The sequence below is a fragment of the Psittacula echo genome, assembly GCF_963264785.1.
Source record: "Psittacula echo genome assembly, chromosome: 2".
Classification (NCBI taxonomy): domain Eukaryota; kingdom Metazoa; phylum Chordata; class Aves; order Psittaciformes; family Psittacidae; genus Psittacula; species Psittacula echo.
Window position 1 is genome coordinate 93,266,881 of NC_137737.1, and position 20,366 is coordinate 93,287,246.

Here is a 20,366-nt window from a genome sequence, read left to right on the forward strand (position 1 = left end):
CAGTTTATAGCCAAATTAGCTCTTGAATTGCATTAGCTGAAATCAATGTCTTCTACTAGGTGAACAGACTGTTCCATAAAACCTTGACAGATAAAGCATTAATAAGTGTCAGAGCTGACTTGGTCAATTGAATGATTTGCTGACACTTGTTTTTACCACAAGCCTGCACTTGCAAGTTTAGTGCCAAAGGTTCATTATATATAGCTGAAAACAGCAAATAGGTGATCTCTTTTTGCAGATTTCTAACTAGCTGCCTATTTCACTGTCTCCTTGCTGGGGCAGCATTTCTAGTCAAGAAACTGAAAAGTATGGTGAAGCTGCAGTTGCCCAATCCTGGTCTGGAGGACAGGATACCTTCCCTTGAAGAACTTGAGGTCCTTGAGAAGGAAGAGGCAGCCATCAGACCAAAATGGGATAACAAGGCTCAGTATATGCTGACATGCATAGGGTTTTGCGTGGGCTTAGGAAACGTGTGGCGGTTTCCATATCTCTGTCAGAGCCACGGAGGAGGTAGGTCTTTAATATACCTTAACTGGCTTTGTCTATAAGCTAGGTTTAATGTCTCTTTTGGGAAACAAATAGTGGAATATGTTTAGACCTGGTCAGTTCCTATAATGATGTTCACATATAGAGGGTTATTTCCCAGGTTATGGACATCCACTGAAGTCACATTAGTGATGGAGAAAAAGGAAGGGACTGTTTTTATTTCAGGACACAGGACTGATCAAATCAGTCTTCCACTGCCATGTACATAATGTATTTTCTTAATCTAAAACTAATGTTACTTTACATACATACATACATATATAGTATATTTAAAATATTAATAAACTACTTGGGAATATGATTCTGGTCACAATGCCAAATGGTCATTTCATAATGGTGTTTTCATAGGTTTTGGACTGATCAGTGTTATCAGCTGTAGGGCCAGCATGTGTGTAACTTATGATAGGAATAATAGTATGAAAGCAGTTAACATTAATAACACGGTATTAGCAGCTGGTGTTGTTAAGTCATTTAAAATTATGAGTCTATACTTTTTGAAAAATTAATATTTACCCCAGTACAAGTTAGTAGAATAAAGCGCATTTTATCATTTCCATGTCTTGAAAGTTGTAAAATGCATCAGTACCACAAGTGAACTATATTTCAATATACACACAATGTAAAAGCTACAGTGTTTGCCACAGTGCTTTCACCAGCTTAATGAGATAGACATTTCCTTTCATTTGATAGATTTCTCTGACATTGCATATAGCTTTTGTTTAATCTTTATTGAGCAACATGCCATTTAATCAACTGGTAAACATTTTATTCTATACCTGATTAGTATTATGAAAAAGAGGATGTATGTTTAATGTTTAAACTGTTGATTAAAATAGAAGTATTTAAGTCTTCAGCTCACATATGTCTGCAGTAAACCTTGCCACTATGTGAGGGAGAACCGGTTCATCTCTGTGCATGCCACACTGAATGAAGTAGCACTAATGGCATTGGCAATTCCTCGCTGGTTCCGTCACCCTCATTACAGTTCAGGTCTAAGAATATGATAGTATCAAAAAACATTTTTGTCTGATTTTTGCCTGTCTTCCGTTTGTGAGAAATTATGTGAAAACAGTAATATTTCTTTCAATTTCACATTAGAAACTCTTATATTAAAGACAGAGTAATAGATGTCCAACAGGTGTTCAAGCCAAATATTATATGTTCTGAAATGCAGCACTGAAACAGGGTTAGAATCTAGTATCTCAGCTGCAGGGTTTTCAGGCTGGAAGATTACCCACTGTTTATATACACCTATACAGCATTTATTTTCAGATCATTGGTTTACTTGTTAGGTTCATGAAATTGTGACAGCTTAAAAGCATTGTTTTGTTTAATGCCCCATATAGCAATTTTGCAGAGTTGTTATCACTCATTTTTCCATTATAGCTTCCTCCAATAAGGTTGGGGAGAAATTGAGAGAAACGGAAAATACATCAGAGCTGGATTTCTGAGTTGGCTGTTAGAACTGAATCCTGGAAAGGAAAGAACACAAGAAAGTGGAGAAGTGGCATTCATAGTTCAGAACCACCATTTTATTTCTCTTGCAAATCAATGAGAAAATAAACGTGAGCTGGCAGTGTGCGCTCGCAGCCCAGAAAGCCAACCGTATCCTGGGCTGCATCAAAAGGAGCGTGACCAGCAGGTCAAAGGAGGTGATCCTGCCCCTCTACTCTGCTCTCGTCAGACCTCACTTGGAGTATTGTGTGCAGTTCTGGTGTCCTCAACATAAAAAGGACATGGAACTGTTGGAACAAGTCCAGAGGAGGGCCACGAGGATGATCAGGGGAGTGGAGCACCTCCCGTATGGAGATAGGCTGAGAAAGTTGGGGCTGTTCAGCCTGGAGAAGAGAAGGCTGCGTGGAGACCTCATAGCAGCCTTCCAGTATCTGAAGGGGGCCTACAAGGATGCTGGGGAGGGACTCTTCATCAGGAACTGTAGTGACAGGACAAGGGGTAACGGGTTCAAACTTAAACAGGGGAAGTTTAGATTGGATCTAAGGAAGAAATCCTTTACTGAGAGGGTGGTGAGGCACTGGAATGGGTTGCCCAGGGAGGTTGTGAATGCTCCATCCTTGGCGGTGATCAAGGCCAGGTCGGATGAGGCCTTGGGTGACATGGTTTAGTGTGAGGTGTCCCTGCCCATGGCAGGTGGGTTGGAACTAGATGAGCTCAAGGTCCTTTCCAACCCTAACTATTCTATGATTCTATGATTCTACCAATATTCACACAGCTAAATATTGGTGGTTTTACTTATTTGCTCAGTTCTGACATGGCACACACTGCATTTTTAACTCCTCAGTTATACTATACCATGTATAGTGTGGTAGCTAGAAAGGTTTTAGTTTTATCTGTTTGTGTGGGGACATAGATCATGCAATTCAGGTGTATACACACACTATGTAGTTTGTGTCTGTGACAACAAAGGGACAGAGACCTGCCTTCTCCATTTGTGTCCATCCCAGAACCTGGTCTTTATTTCCCAGCGATTCTAGTGTAATGAGAAAGCTGGGGAGCTGTGAACACACACTTGGACAGCATGCCTTTTTCTTGTGATAGATGGCTCCATGAAAGGCATCCTTCCCCCTTTTCATGGCTGCACAGGAAGGTCATGGAGTCCCTTTACCTGACTACTTTTAAGGATGTGTCATTCTTAAATACTGGTTTTATGACATCTTAGTAAAGATATCTCTGTAAGTATCTCAAGGCCTCAGGAAATCCCCTGAGGCTAATAGAGTGCTCATGGCATGTTCACCACAGAAGATGGTTCAATTCTGAAAGCCTTGCAGCAAATTTGATGCAGCGTGCTGCCCGCAGGGAGGGTTATGGTGAAGGGACAGTGCTGCTGCCGAATCTCACTGTCTTGGAATGCAAAGCATCATCTCTACACAGACTCCTTCTAGGAGTGGAGGTGCACTTTGCATTTAAGGTTTGCAAGAATGCCTTAAGCAAGTTAAAAATGAAGCCCAAATCCGAATATCAACTTTTTATCATCTGAATATCAACTACTTTTTACCGAAAGTGAAAGCTGATATTATCTTTGAATGCCTTCTAAAGGAAATACTTTTAATGCTGATCTTCCCTTGCTTCTGCTAACAGAGATGGTAACTACCAAACCCTTTGACAGGTATGATAAGAAACAAGTGGTCACAGATTGAAAGGACTATAAGGCATGTGCATTTCTTTATGCAACAAGATCTCTGATCGGGGGGAAAAGTTCTAATGAAGTCCTTATGTGATCGCACTGTGACCTGATGAAAAAAAAGTGACGTCTCTAATAGGAGCAAAGATGGTTAAGCAATGCACCTTAGCAGAACTAACTGCTGGTCCACTCTTCATTTCAAGGGATGATCTAAAATCACTCCATCCAAGTTTCAAAGGGGGACAAGGACTTACCCAGAGTGCAAATGAGGAGTATTTGGATGAGGTAGCTGTACAGAACCATCTTCTGGACTTAATTACTACTATTGTTGAGGAAGGGCTTTACCTGAGAGAAGCGAGACTGCGGTACAGCAGAGGCACATCCAGCATTCGAGAGGGAATGTAGAAAAGATCCAAATGGAGCAGCCATACAAATTCTGTAGGGTCAGGTTGCAGACTCTTAGAAAGTGTCTTGTGCTTAAAACAGAGAATGCTCTGAAACTAAAAATTGCTGGTATAAACACAATTATCTTGCCCTTATCTCATCTTACCCTTGTGAGAGCTCCTGGACAGTGTGATATGAGGGAAAATGTGTGCCAGCCTGACATGAGATTGGAGCACATGACGTATTTCTGGCTGCTTGCAGCTCCACTCATTGGTAAGTAACTTTCTGTGAAAGGCCAGAGGCCATGTGTGTGGAGGTTGTCCCACAGACCCTCCCACATAGGAAGAAAGCCATTGGGATGTAGTGGGACGTATCTCAACAGTGAGAGGGCACTCATTGTGTACACGCAAAATCTTGTTTTCTAGGACAGCAAGAATAAGACAGTTGGGAGAAGTATTATTCACAGAAATAAGGAGGGGTTTCAGTAGAGAACAAACTCTTTGAAGCCAAATCTTCATGCATTGCACCTTACGTGCACATCAGTGAATGTTCCAGCACAGCTAAGCAAGTCCCTAAACCACTGCTGAGAAAGTACCATGCAGCAGCTTGCTCAGTTCCCACCTATTGAAGACCCTGGAGTGGTGGGAAGACAGAAAGGAAGAACTTTGTTTTGGAAGATATGCTAGTCCCTCTAAAATTGAAATATGCCCTATATATTTCACATTTGTTATCTAAAAATACGTATCCAGAAAGGAACTGATTGCTTTAGCACTAATACTGTTTGCAATGATACCTCAGCTAAGACCACAGTGCTAAATTTGAACTTGCAACTAGAGGAGTTCAGTTTCCTCAGATCTAGGGTTGACCACCATACTTCATTCCTTTGTGGCATTACAAAATAGCCACTTTCCTCCAAGATCAGAGAACATCAGCTTGAGGCTCCTAGATCTAAAAGGTAGCTGCTCCCCATTAATGCAAGACTTTTATTCTTGTAAAGACTACATGGTATCTGGAAAAGGGAACATAGTTGAGATGTGAAAGAAAACAAATGGGATACTGTCCTCTTTGGTGGTGATATCCATATAATGCTTTTCCTGAGGTGATAGATTGACACGGGAGAAATAAAGGAAGAGTCAGCAAAGTTGGAATTTTAGCAAACCTATGTACAAATAACAATTCATAATGAGTCCTTCAGTTTTTGACTAATAAAAAATGTCCCAAGTCAGTCATTCTTCTGGCTCTCCTCTGAAAACTTTTCAGTTTGTCAGTCTTCATTTTCACAGCGATAGCCAGTTTTTAATGTATGCAAGATGAGCTACACTGATTTTATAAGGTGCTAAATTTTTAGTAAGATACTTTTGTGTTGCCAAATGGCATGCTTTATGCAAGTCTGAGAATAGCATGTCCATGCAGCTACCTTTGCCAACTGGCTTCAACAAAACTGGCTTCAACAAAAAATGTCTTTTCTGGTGCATCAGTGATTAGTCATTCAACCTGAAGTGTGGCATGTGCGCTTTCAAAGTACTCAACATTTTTAATAGCTTTTTATATATTCAAAACTACTGATTCTGATTAGCAAATCTTAAAAATGTCAGTGAAAGACAGGTGAGTAGCTAACATTACTTGGATTCCATAGGAGTGGAAAGCAAAAAGTATAATTGGCTGGTTTCGTTATAATAGTGGCCACTTGGTACAACAATATTGGTTCTAGCAGACTTAACTGAAATACACAGAAAATGAAGACTTTGCTGTAATGATAATTTCTAAAACGTTGGTGTAGACAACATCATAAGATACCCCATGGAGAAGACAAGTACGCACTTCAGCTCTTCCAAAAGCCATTCAACTGCCTTGAATTCCAAATTATAGTTTCCATTCTTCAACTTTCCTCTTTCACGCACTATCTGTTTTTCACTTCACACGAGGGAAAAGTCAGCAAATACCCAAGCAGGAAATGTTCGCATGCCGGTTTGCATTTTTTAATGCACTGAGATTATGTACTACCTAACTACCTAAGATTAGAAAATTAAAGGCTTTTTGTAATGACAGATAACCATAATTCTAATAAGTAGCAGTATAAGAGCATTTGCGCGGTGGCATTCCGGTTTGGAATGTTATCTCCCATGTCTGAGATACACTTTATTCAGGAAAAAATTAATTTGAAAGAATTGTCCTGTACCAATCAGCCTTGTCACAATTATCGGGGTTTGGACCCTGTACTTCAGAACTCTTCTACTCAAACATGAAAGCTGTTGAACACAGCTGCTGTCAGGAGGTTACTGGTTACTTTATACAGACAGTCCCAGTCTCCTGACTAATCTTTTGTGGCATTTTGATCAGTTCATTCAAATACTTCACATACTTTTCATGATTCACAGTTACAAAACCTGAATCCTTTCCAGAAAGAAAAGGAAGTCATTCCATGAAAGTAGCTACCTTTCCTCCACTTGCAACACTTAAGTGGTTTCTTCAAAGCTTAACCTTGGGACTGTATAATTTTTGTTTATGTTTGTCACTTGGGAAGAATAGGAATTCCTACCTGAAACCACATCTGTAATCAAGTCCCATGCTTGGGCAATCAGGCAAAAGCATTGCTCAGAAACCAGAGAAGGTTTCCACAAGTATGCTTTCAAGTCGCTTGCTATGTCAAAAGCCCTAAATGTTTGCGGTTTATTGTAGTACTTCACTGATAGGAATATTTTAGTTTATTCTTTTGCATTTCAGGAGCTTTCATGATCCCTTTCCTGATTTTGCTAGTCCTGGAGGGTGTCCCCCTGCTTTACCTGGAGTTTGCCGTTGGTCAAAGGCTGAGGAAAGGCAGTTTGGGTGTCTGGAGCTCTATCCACCCTGCCCTGAAAGGGGTTGGTAAGTCTGAAGAGGATACAAAAAGTTATATGAGAAAGCATAAGTCTCTGAACTGATAATGTGAAAAGCAAATCTTCAGGACTTTATTCTGGTGTGCCATAAGAGATTCTGGGATCTATTACTTTTCCCTTCTTACTAACTCTGCATTGAGAGGTCACACTAATCATGACAAGGCACTACAACAATTTAGTGTCCACATTCCCAGGTACTGTGGGCCCAGTTAAAACCTTTTTCTAATCTGGGACAGATTTTGGGTTTAAGAGAGATAGTTTTTGTATTATCGATATTCACTGGTCTTACCATTAGGTTGAATGTTTAAGTGTGCCAAAGCTTTATTCCGTAACTGTTCTGGGGATAAATAATATTTAAATCTTTCTCTAAGGTAGTCTACTAGACTTCAGTTCCATGTAATGTTACTGTCCCACATTTGAGAGAGGTACCATGTCAAAAGCCATGGACACAGTATTCTGCAGAACTTCTTCACATTTGTACAAGACTTCAGAGTATTCAAACACTCCATCTAACAATGCAGTTAAAGCATCATTATGCGCACAGCGTAAAACACTCCACAGATACCTCATAACACGAGAAACTCGAAAGGTGCCATTTGAACACCAGGAAACACTGGGAGAGTGACCAGCCACTGGCACAGGTTCCACAGAGAGGTTGTGGACTCTCCAACCCTGGGGATACTCAAAATCTGCCAGGACATGGTCCTGGGCAACTGCTTGTAAGCAGCCCTGCTCGAGCAGGGGGTTGGAGCAATGATCTCCAGAAGTCGTATCGAGCCTTAGCCATGCTGTGATTTTATGATTACCACACACCTGAAAGGGAAAAAACACAGCCATTAGGATGGCTGTTGGCATCCACCAGATCCGTAAATCAGTTACAAAATATAATTGTTCATTGCATCTGGAATTTTTCAAGCTTCTTTAGAACCTAAGAGCCTACAGGAGCCAATTGTTAGCATTTACTGCTAACAAATACTGCTAACTCCTCTGTCAGAGGAGTTGGCAGAGATTGATTACAAGTGGAGGAAGAGAGGTACCAGCTTGAACCCTGAACCTTTTCACGGACTGTGCCTCCTGGCAGCCATCCATCCTATACAACAAAACATATGGTGATCTCTGCAGTGACACTGTGGCTTCTAAACGGCTGTCAGCTTCAATTCCAGAGTGGTTTTAGGCTATATGTCTATGTAGGACTCACCTGTCCAATCTTTAGGTAACAAATTTACTGTGATTAAACCTGAATCCAAAATAAAGAGAGGAGAGGGGAAAGGCTATAAACCCTGGAATTGTGGTGGGGAGAAGAGTAGAGAAAGGCTGAGGCTCATACTATATGTTTTGATATGTCTTGAAGACAAGAGTATTGAAACTCACGTAGTGTTCTGATTTATTTTCTTCAGGCATAGCAGCAATGTTTGCATCCCTCCTGGTGAGTTTATATTATAACACTATTATTGCCTGGGTAATGTGGTATTTCTTCAACTCCTTCCAAGACCCCCTGCCTTGGAGTAGCTGCCCTGTCAATGCCAACAGAACAGGTATATTTTATGACATATTGTGTTTCGTTGTGCAGCACATTTCTCTGTTTCTAGCATTTCTCTGTTTCTGTTTTAGCCTGATTGAGATTTTTTCTGTCATACAACAGTGAGGCATGCCAACCCTGTCAGGAACAATGTGCTGGTTTAATACTTCTGTTCTGTAAAATTTCACGTTCTATGAAATGCGACCAATGCTTAATCTTTGAGACAGACTTTGACTTTTTAAATGAAACTTCAGGGCTGATTTTGACAGATGTTCACACACAGAATACTTACAGAGTGCGAGTCTAGCATAAACATTAGCATTTTACAGATTCAGACAGTGTGTTTCATCCATCTCTTCACCAATAGCCCCCTGTTAGCATACTGAAAAGGGAAAAAAATATTACAAACCATAGCCCATCTGAAACGCCTGTATCTCTCAGTATAGCAACGGTCCGTAGCAGCTTTGTTTTCCATTGTCAGCCTGGCATGAAGCTGAAGCAGGCTTTTCTGGTGGGTCAGTGAGCAGCACTTCAAAGAGCTTTGCTCCCCTCTTCCCAGAATAGCTATAAAAAGCCTCATACAAGGGTAGGCCAGGGCAGAATACTGCACAGGTCAGCAAATTCCAAGGAGCTGAGAATGCAACCTGGGCTGACACCACCTTGAATGGTGCCCCATAAAACAGAACGAAAAGGCACTGCTGATCTGAGGGAGGTGTGGAAGCGGAAGAGCTCCCTGGATGCAGGAAACTGTGGGCAGGGCCTCACACGCTATCAGGCAAGAAAAAACAGGATGCATGTGGAAAGCCCAAAGTTGGTTGTTTTTTGGTAGGAAGCGTACAATCATAGGAAAACATCTGCCTAACTGTTTTTCTTCTACTTAAAAAACATAAAAATCCATGCAATATACATACATTCATACTCAGAAATCCTCTCCAAGGTTTCTTTGGCACAAGTAGTTTCTAACTTCACAGTTTTGTAGAAAAAAAGAAGAAAAAATATAAAGATAGAAAATACTTTGGGTGAGCTTCATCGATTTTATCTTCATGGTTGCATTAATAGAAATAGCAATGAAATCTGTATTAAAATCCCTGTTAAACAACTCTCTTTTAAATCTCTTATTTTTCCATTAAACCAGCCTCTAAGACTCTGAAATCTGGCAACAACAAATTCGTTGGCATTGGGTGGTATAATTCAGAACACTGGTGTTTATTATTTAACTTCCTTCTTTTTTTTCAAGTAAATAAAAAGACATAGAGAATGACAACCATTTTGTGGTTACAGGTTACATAGAAGAGTGTGCCAAGAGCTCTGCTGTAGATTATTTCTGGTACAGAGAAACATTAAACATCTCCACTTCCATTGATGATTCAGGCACTATACAGTGGTGGCTTTTGTTATGTTTAACATGTGCGTGGGGTGTACTGTATGTGTGCATGATCAGAGGCATCGAAACATCAGGAAAGGTACTCTGGTTTTTGTTATTTACAAGATGATATCCATTATGCCGCTGTGATTCCTTATTCGTACAGACTGAATCATACTGTAGAAACCAACTCTTTCTTGAGTAAAAGCATGTCTAAGACTTTATGTGTCATCACTGGGACTGCATTTTTAAAAAGGAAGCTAAATTTGATTTTATTTGAATTATGTGGAGATTTTTGACAGCAATTTCACTTCCTTGTCCCTATAGGTCTTAGTAAAACATTCTTTAGATATCACCACCTTAACATGAATATTAACCTTAAATGCAGGATTGAGGAACTCTGCCTTTTTGCTATGGCCATTTTTTTCAAAACATACATGTACACATTTATTTGGGTTTGTGCTAGTCCTGAATATTACCTCTCTAAAGCAGTGATCAATGCTCTGCTGCTCAGTGAAGCCCTAAGAACCCATACTTGCATTGACAGCATCAACCTGATTCCACGGTGTAGATTATATTTTATGCTGCTTTTGAATGATCTGATTTTAACATCAACAATGGGGATTTGTCTTAAATAGAGCACTGTAACTGTAAACATGTTTCTTCTTAAAATGTTCTGCACATACTGTTCCCCTTGGACATAGTTTTCTTCGGTATGCTAATTGTGACTCACTTGAAACTTGCCATTACTGTTAGCCACAGTACCATATTTATTCCCCCTTTCTTCCCTGCAGTGCTGCTTGTATTCCAGTGCTCTGTTTTATCGAAGTGTTTTATTTAAACGTTCCTTTTGTAGGCTGTGTATGTAACATCAACTTTTCCATACCTTACGCTTACCATTTTTCTAATCCGTGGCTTGACACTGAAAGGATCGACCAATGGAATTGTGTATCTCTTCACCCCAAATGTAAGTCACTGCATGGTTTGTCCCTTAGCAAACACGATGTAGTTCTCTCTGTAATTAACAACTGATGGAAAATTAGTGGCCCCATTGGTGCTTTTCTATCACTCAGACACCTTTAAGATCTTGATTCTGGGAGGTGAATCCTTTGCATCGGATGTAAAATGTATACATATACACAGGCATTTTCTCTCTCTCTCTTTCTCCACTCCTCATAAAAATCTGTTATAAAAATGGAAGGATCATCACAGAGCAATGGAATGGGATTGCCATAAGGGGGCTTGCTTGCTTTTCCTGTATTCCTGTTAAGGACAAGTCTAACTTTAAAGCAGAAATCGTATAGTTGGGAGTAGAACTCTTCTAATCGGCACAGCTTATATGGACGAAAGACCTAAGAGAATGGTTTAAGTATACAACAGTTTTTAAACAAAATTAAAAGGGGCTTAATTTTGCATTAGAAGATCCCTGAATGGTCATTATTAATGCTAAATAATAAACACCTTTTCTGGAAACACGCAAGGAAGCTGTCAGCTATGGAAAGTAATATGTTTATCTTCAAAATACTTGTATAAAACTTAGATAGGTTTTCTTTTGAAAAACAAAACAAAACAACAACCAAAAAACCCACATCCAAGTTTGACCAAAGTATCAACCTGTTCGTTGTTGTTCTTCAAAAATGATGAGTTCTGCATGGCTAATGTTCTTGGTTTAATTGTTGTTTTAAATCTCTCATATTCAGTCTCAATAGCAATGTTGCATATGCTTAAAGCTGTATGTCTGATGCCTCAGGTAACCGAGCTGGCTAACCCAGTGACGTGGCTGGATGCAGGAGCTCAGGTGTTTTACTCTTTCTCCCTGGCCTTTGGAGGCCTTATTTCATTCTCCAGCTACAACTCTGTTCAGTAAGTAGCCAGGCAAAAACCACGTTTTATATGAATATTTCATTCTTTCAAGTGAAAAACTTCCACTTTTGCCCTATCATTACATTACATGGGACTAGGCCATGCTCCTTCAATGCTTCGTCATTCGTGACTTAAGGAGGAAACTGCAGAAAGTCATTACATTCCCATGGAGATATAAGAAAAAACCTCTACAGGTTCCAGCATTACACAATGGTGTTGGGCCACCTGCAGTCCAACACCAGCTGACGGATGGTTTGGGAGTATAAACATCCCAGGAAACACCATGAGGTTTCAGTGCTTCAAGATTCGGTCATTCATAACAGGAAGGAGCTTGAGCATCTTATGCTCTTTGAAAGGAAGAAATCTTTTTATCAATCCTGTTATTGAGAATCTCATGTGACAGTGAAAAAGCTGACACAAGAACACAGCAAGGAATTCCCATTCAGTGCTCTCCACTCAGTAGAGACCTATTTGCAATGCTATAAATGAGGAAAGGCCACGGTGTCACAGGTCTTGGCTGGACAGGCTTGTCTTTCCTCTCCTTCTCTCAAAGGTGATCAGAAAATGAAATATGACATCAAGTTGATTTCAATAGTAATCTCTTGCCCAAGAGGAATGCGAGATCTACAGCTTTACAGCCTTCTCATTAACTAATTTAATATTGATTCTTCATCTTCTCCCTCAGATGAAAGTCTCTTTCTGGCTCTGCAATTTTTTTTGTCTTAGCATAGATACTTACACTGGCAAGAAGTGCCAGCAGCAGAGAAGTCTCTATAAGGCAGTTAAACTTTTACAATGGAACAGTTTCTCTCTCTGATGTTATCAGGAAAGTGTTCCATCCTATTTCCAAAACCTGACGACATTTTGAGCCATCTTTTGTCCAGCAGCCAAACACAACTGTTCCCAAATGCTCTTGGCTACTTCAATTTCACCATACCATGCTGCTATGGAAACTTTTGTTCAGTTTTCCTTTCTGACTGCCTGCACTCAAACCCAGATTTTTCACCTTGCAACAGAATACCCCAGCAGCTAAAATACAGTCCATGACAATGTGTGTCTGCACACATGCATGCCAGGCATGAAAAGGAAGAGACATATGTTTTGCTATTCATGTTTTACTTTCCATGACCCAGACATGGAAACAACTCAGGCAGTTGTTCCTTATGAACAGGATGGTTTCAAGAAAAAAGTGACAAACAAACAAACAAAAAAACAACCAAACCCATGTCTGTTAAATTTGTCAAGTCACCAAGTTTTAATTCACTAAATCTATCTCTAACAGCATTATTCATATACTCTTAGAAACAACACTGATGTAACAATGCATCCGTAGACTACTTTTCTGGTTAGTCTTGGTAGCCAGTTTTCAGTATTTATTATGGGAATGTGTTTGAAACCTGTTGTTTCATCTCTTTGCATTGCAGCAATAACTGTGAGAGAGATGCTGTGATTATTGCAATGATCAATGGTTTCACATCCATCTATGCAGCAACCGTTATATACTCCATCATTGGATTCAGAGCCACAGAAAGATATGATGACTGTTTTGACAAGTAAGCTATTGTGACCCCCCCCCAGAATATGAAAGTGTTTTTTTGGCTGATGCAGCTTTGTTAGCCTGATGATAATGGATTTATGATTTCTGAATTATTGCAGCTCTTGACCTACATGGTATCAGACTACTTATTATTTCCAAAAGTTCAAATCAAATGGTATCATTCCCATAGAAAACGGTAATTTTTTGAGCGACCTAATTTTCTACATACATGTTGCATAAGCGACCATATTTTGCATTATTCCCCAACATTTCTGATAAGTAACATAGAAGAGTTATTAATGTGGGGTTTTTCTAAACAATTCTTTCAAATATAATTGCAGTTTTTGTAACAGTTTCTACCTACATAAAGTCCGATTGTTTGTGGTATCTTATTTCACTAAAACATGCTAAAATAGCTATAGTTTTGGAGGTAAATGTGAAAAATTAGTACTGTGCAACAACATGTATGAAACAGCATGTCCTGAAGAAATGTATTTGTTTAACTGCATAAGGCAAAAGTTTCAACAAAACTAGTTCTGTGAAAAAATGAGTTTTACATCACATACTTAAGGAAACATGAAATAGATACTAGGCTACTGCTCCTACATCTGCTAAGGCTGATGTCAAACCCTCAAAGGTCCCCTGTTATTCTTGGCCAAACTATGTGGTTCTGCTTTGGAGATCACTTGCAATGAAACACTGAAACATTGCCCATTTTATGAGAGCTCTCCAACTCTAGAGAGTTCTGAGAGTCCTGCAAAGTCCCGGCCACAGCTGAATGTCAGTGTAGGCATCTCACCTACTGCTAGTGGCTCTGCATATTCCTTTGGGAAATTACCCAAATTAATTCGCTACATTATTTCTATTGTAATTTATTAGATGGAGCTCCACCAATCACTGGAAAATTGTCTAGAAGCTTTGCAAAAAAAAACCCCAAGACCCACAAACCCAATGCTAAATTCACAATAATTGATGTTTGCTGAGCTGACATGAATTCAATATTCTCTGGCCCCTGTGTTAGCTCTATATTTAGGTTGCCTTCCGAAGAGCTTAAATGCTTAGGTCTTATCAGAGGTACCTAATTTGACCAGAGCAATTCAGACCACTTTTCTAACTGGGGCTGCCAGATCTTGTGGGTTCCAGTCAAGTTCTTCCACAGTCAGCTGTAAAAGTGCATGATACGTACCTGTGGACACCTTAGACATTCCCAGAACGTGCCCAATCTGGTAACTGGTGCCTTTCCTGCAGTGCAAAGATGGTCACCTAACTTCTGCACAGGTCCCTAGAGCGTCCATCCATTTAGATGTCACCTGTCCCATGAAAGACACTATCAATCCGACTCATCTTGGATGAAGAAAGAAAGAATTGCACATGCAACCACTGGACTCCCCAATTTCAAAGTCTGATCTTGACATCATGCTCTTAATAACTTGCTTGATGATGAAAATGAATCTTGAGGATGCTCACAAATAAATAATTTCACATTACTTGTATTTTGCTTTTTCAGAAATATTCTTACTCTGATGAATGCATTTGATTTGCCAGAAGGTAATGTAACCCAAGACAACTTCGAACAAATGCAGCAGCTATGTAACATGACTGATCCAACGACTTTTGCAAGCCTGAAGTTTGAAACCTGTGATCTAGAAAGTTTGTTGAATGAGGTAAGTTTAACACCCGCACTCATATCAATACCATAAATATAGTAGGAACACGCTAGTTTTTTATTTGCCTAATGCTTTTTCTTCTGAGGTTGTTTTTTATATAGGTGCACTGATTCATTGCAGTTGGCCTGGAATACTCTTAGACTAAAAGATTACTTCTGTTTACCACATTTTTCTTTTGAAGATATAAAGTGTTCAATCCCTCTGAAAAGTACTGGCAACCTGTCAGACTAGCAACTAAAACCACAAGTGTTCTAGGCTGGTCAAATAGCAGCAGCTATTTCTCTAGAACTAGCTGGCTGCAGCTGTGGTGGGACAGGATGACCAGAGAAGAGACTCCCAGAGCAAGTAAGCAGATGGAGCAAACCCTGTCCCAATCAATACAAGCATGTCACAACACAGAAAGAATGGACCTGGACACTGGGGCTTAAAAAGTCACAAGAAGAATCAAATGGTTGCACAGGGTTTTTTGGATGAAAAGGTGATGAATTACAAATGAAAATAGGTGTCTATAAAATTTCGTGAAACAGAATTTGTATTATAATTACAGAAAACATACTGCTGCATTAGGAGGTCTTTGTGAAAACAAAAGCATAAGTATTGTGGTGTGGTGTAGCATACACCAAGTCTGGTGAATGCCAATGTAAATTTCAGTGCTGTGTGATGTTAATGAGCCTAATCTTGGAGCTTCTGAAATCTTCCACAGGGAACTGAAGGAACTGGCCTAGCCTTTATTGTCTTCACTGAAGCTATCACCAAAATGCCTCTCTCACCTTTGTGGTCCATTCTCTTCTTCATTATGCTCTTCTGCTTGGGTTTGTCATCTATGTTTGGAAACATTGAAGGTGTGATTGCACCTTTACAAGATCTTGAGATTATAACCCCCAAAGTGTCTAAGGAGCTTTCTAATGGTAAGTGTTTCTTTTTGGAGACATGTGAACCTTGGGTGACATGGTTTAGTGCAAGGTGTCCCTGCTCATGGCAGGGGGGTTGGAACTGGATGATCTTGAGGTCCTTTCCAACCCTAACGATTCTATGACCACCCCAGGGAATAGCTTGTATGCTGAAAAATCAACCCACCACCCATCTGTTTTCTGATCTGGCATGGTCCTAAGACATAGATAACCTAGACTAGATAACCAGCTGAAGGTTTTCTCATGTCCCCCAGTGGGGCAGCTCCTGTGAACTTCCTTCAGAGAGGCTTGTCCATTAGCCTGCTGACGATGATTACCATCTCCTCCATTGGGAAGCTGAAGGATCTGACTCCTTCATCCAGACAGGATTTCTCACAGGACAACATTGCCCAACCATCTAGGAGGAAGAGGACCTGCTCTGTCTCCTCATCCTTCTCCCATTTTATTCGCAGCATCTCCCACCTGTGCAATGCTAGGAGAGTTTTGTCATTTTACTTGCATAGAAGCATGCGTCCTCAGAGTACCATTAAAAATTAAGCGGTTACATTCAGGCTGCAGCTGAATTAGAAGTTACTCATAAAGCTTTCTAGCTATTGCAAAAATATCTTATTTTTGTATTTTGTTTTCCTTATCTAAGTGTGCTGTTTTGTTTCTTTCACAGGTTTCATTTGTTTGGGTTGTTACTTGGTAGCTTTCATTTTTGTGCTGGAGTCTGGTAATTACTGGCTAGCTCTCTTTGACAGTTTTGCCGGCTCTATTCCCCTGCTAATCATTGCATTTTTTGAGACGTTTTCAGTCGTCTACATTTATGGAATAGACAGGTATGAAATACAAATTAAATGTTACTAGAAACTGGTGCATAACTCAATTGGTTATATAACTGCAATCTTGCCACATCTCAATGCATTGTTCTGTTATAGAAATTATTGAGACCATGCAGCTGTAGTTCAGGGTTGTTTATTTGATTTAAGTTTCCAAAATAGTTCTCAACAAAAAAAAAAAATGCTTGTGAAGAGTGCAGTAGGGATTTTTATTTGCACATGAAAGCTTTCCACCTTAGTAATACATTATAACAGATAATGCTCTATAACGACCAGCTAAAATAAACACATCCCTAAGATATTGCAAGACAATATCAAGCATTAGCAAGTGCCCTAAAGTATAATAATATGAGTGCAAATAACTTAGTCTTAAAGTGGGCATTAGAATGTACATATTTGCAACAGGTACTTTAGTGCCACTGTAGCTCATTTACATTTAAAATATGGCAACCTTTACAATAAATCTTCCTCGGGAAAATTGCATTAAAGATTTAATTAGCAAGACCAAAGTACAAATACATTGGCACTGAGATGAAAGTTTAAAACAGAGGTATATCCCAGGAGTATTTAATATGAATGCTAAATGATCCTGTCCAAAGCAGGGATCTCCAGGCAGGCTGCAGGTACTGTTTTATAGCAGGATGCAAATTAAAGACTACGAAGATATGTTCTTAGCTGGTAGATTCAGGACCTCATCAGTTGTAGCAGTGAGTAATTGTCCTATCAACCTATAATCCTATCAGGTTCTATAGATGTAATACATCAAATTCCACCATATTTCTATTTATAATTAATACATACTGAAGATGACAAAAGCATGGGGACTTCAGTCACTCATAGGTTTTGCTTGAACCTGTGCCAGCTGTGCTGCTTTTAGTGATGGGGTGAATGCTACATCGCTGTAGCCCTTTTAGAGTACAGAGCTTATCAGGGCTGCCCAAAGGTGGTCTTACCTGCTCCAGATGAGCGTCTATGACCTTTTTCTGAGAAAAACGCATTGGTTAAAGAGATGACTGCTTGAAGGAGAACCCACATGTTATCCATGACACTCATGTGAACTACGCCTGGGCATGCTCTGCAGTCAGGACATGGGCTCCGTAGCATTTTACGAATGACACCTAGATCTTAGAAGTTAGGGATGAAAAGACAAAATAAATTCACATAGTAGCTGAGACCCAGCTGAATTCTGTGTGTTGTTCATAGCTGTAGGACCAACTAAATAGTCCCCTCAGATGTATCGCCATGGGGTAAGCTGGAAAGCCAGACAAGAGGACTAGCAATAGAAGTCCAAACTTCCAAAATACTTATTTTTAAGAAAGAAGTGTGTGCACACAGTGCTGTATCATACGTAGAGGTCATAAATTGATTCAGGACTGATGAAGGCAGTATCTCTCTCAACTCTGAGGTGCTTACCAAAAGATTCTGAACCAATAATGCAATGAGTTATAGGCAAAGTCCATTTGCATTGACTGTTTTGTGTCGCAACTATTTCACATGGGCTTCAGTGACTACTTGAAGAAAGTACACTTCCAAAAACAATTTGCCTGACTTACAACAATTTCTGCCTTAATTTGAACTACTTAGGTCTAACTCCTGATGTTGTTGTTATCTGTCCTCATTTCACATTGACATTGCGAAGTCCAGGGAATCCCAGCGAGGGTAGTTTGGAGTTTCCTGTTTGGAGTTTCCTGTTTATGAGCAGGCATCCTTTGATCCTGATCAGTTTTTAGTGTTCTGAACTTCCTGGTTTTGTTTCTAGGTTTAACAAGGATATTGAGTTCATGGTTGGACACAAGCCCAATATTTTCTGGCAGGCTACCTGGAGAGTTATCAGTCCTCTCATTATGTTAGTTATCTTCTTCTTTTATTTTGTGGTGAAAGTCAATGAAGAGCTGCTCTACAGTGTTTGGGACCCCAGCTACGTAAGTTTGTAACACCAAAAAAAATTATGTACAATTATTCTCTCTATTCTTCTTTAATCTGAGTCACAGTCAGCTATACTCATCTTCCATCTGAAGCAGTTTTCCAGTAAAAGACTTATTACAAGACATAAAGTAACAAAAAAAGGTAACCCTTAGAAAAATAAGACCTAAATTCAATTGCAATGCTTGCAGCTGGTGTTTAGTGACACACCAGTAACCTTTCCGGAGGGGACAAAACCAAAGCATTAACCCAGTTGTCATGCAAGACTGAAACAGGTGTCGGTTCCTAAGTAGGGATTATAGAAGAGTCGGAAATGTCAACAAATGTTGACAAAGGACCAAAGCTGTGAGACCATTTTGATATTGCACTTGTTTCTGAGTGCCTTTAAAATCACAGAGTGGCAGTGGTACTGGTTACTCATCACCAACCAAAGAGATAAGTATTAATTAGTATTAACATCCAGGTTTATATTTTTGTCACCCTTTTTTTTTTTTTTTAATAAAATTTGAATTATAATTGCAGCAATAGGTTAGCTCGTGTGCCTCTCCGCTCCTTGCAGAATAAAAGGCTGTATGTCGTACAGAGAAGGGCATATTAGAAAAAATGTGGGTCCCACCATTTTCTTCATCACCCCATCACTTCCCTGCCTCTCCAGCTCTGCTTTTTTGTTCTCTGGCCTTGTACCAGTCGCCATCCTTCAAGCAGGAACAGTCATGCAGCACACTTAATTTGTAAAGATGAATTTTTCTTTCCACAAGACAGAGACAGAAAGGGAGTAAAAGATGAGGAAGTGGGACTGCTTTCTTCTCTCTTCCTTGGCAACCTCACTTCCTTCTTAATAAAGTTGCAGCCTCCCTGCACCCTTTGATTTCAGCCTTCCCACACAAAAGCTGCTTGGCCACCAAGCCCTGGTGGCCTGTGAGCCTCCACCAGCCCCACACTACTTTGAGCCCGGGAAGCATGCCTGGAGGAGTCTCTCTTCCTGGCTCTTACACCTTTCACACCATCTTCTTTCCATAGCTTGAAGTAAAACTAAGCCCAAACCATGTGAGACTGACGTAGAAACTGATGTGGAACTGGCAAATTGTGCCCCTGTGGCTAGCTACTGTTCTGATTCCATCTTTGATCTGTTGAATTACTGAATGTGTACATGTTACCAGGTGTTGGCTCGTCACGACTTTCTATAACTCTATTGTTTGCTCTTCCAGGAGATGTTCCCCAAAACACGGAAGGTTGAATATCCCAGTTGGGCATATGCTGCTATTGTAATCCTCGCTGGAGTGCCTAGTTTGGCCATCCCTTCTTTTGCCATCCACAAAGCCATCAGAAATTGCTGTCAGAAAAAGAATGATCGTATGGGCCTTATGATCTCCACATCTGAGACTTCTGTTAATGGAAACCCAGCATAAAGTACTCAGCATAAAACCATTAAAGAAAATGTAGAAGAATTTTTTATCAGTGAGAAAAGTAAAAAATACTTTTTTAAAGAATCCAGAGTTCATTTTATTTTCATAAGATGATAACTATGTGTTGTTTCCAGGTAAACGTTTCTCTACTTAACAATGTAACACACTATGAAGAGTAAATGGCTTGGATTCTGGCAGCAAAGCAGCAACATTGGCAGGTGATTGGGGCACCAGGACAAATCATTTGTCCTCCTTTTGGTTTTGAAGACAGCTTGTTTGAAACTGGCTTTCAGTTCTCTGTTTGGGGATGCATATTAGCATCTCATAAGTGACTCTTCCATGTGCCATCATTCCGGCTGGGTGGACAACATGAAGGGTAACTTAATACTGACTCCTCTTGCACATTAAATC

The 20,366-nt window shown here is 39.9% G+C and overlaps 1 protein-coding gene across 1 annotated transcript; it reads left to right on the forward strand.

The window, feature by feature from the left end:
- Positions 1-308: 308 nt before the first annotated feature.
- LOC308217244 (sodium-dependent neutral amino acid transporter B(0)AT1-like) lies at positions 309-20,086 on the forward strand (the record flags this gene model as incomplete). Its single annotated transcript, XM_080610220.1, has 12 exons — positions 309-510; positions 6,794-6,934; positions 8,343-8,480; positions 9,746-9,927; positions 10,684-10,794; positions 11,578-11,690; positions 13,115-13,243; positions 14,735-14,891; positions 15,598-15,802; positions 16,467-16,626; positions 18,386-18,548; positions 19,758-20,086. 12 exons carry the CDS (start codon positions 309-311, stop codon positions 19,956-19,958), a joined length of 1,902 nt encoding a protein of 633 aa, XP_080466346.1. The 3' UTR covers positions 19,959-20,086.
- Between the last annotated feature and the right edge of the window lie 280 nt (positions 20,087-20,366).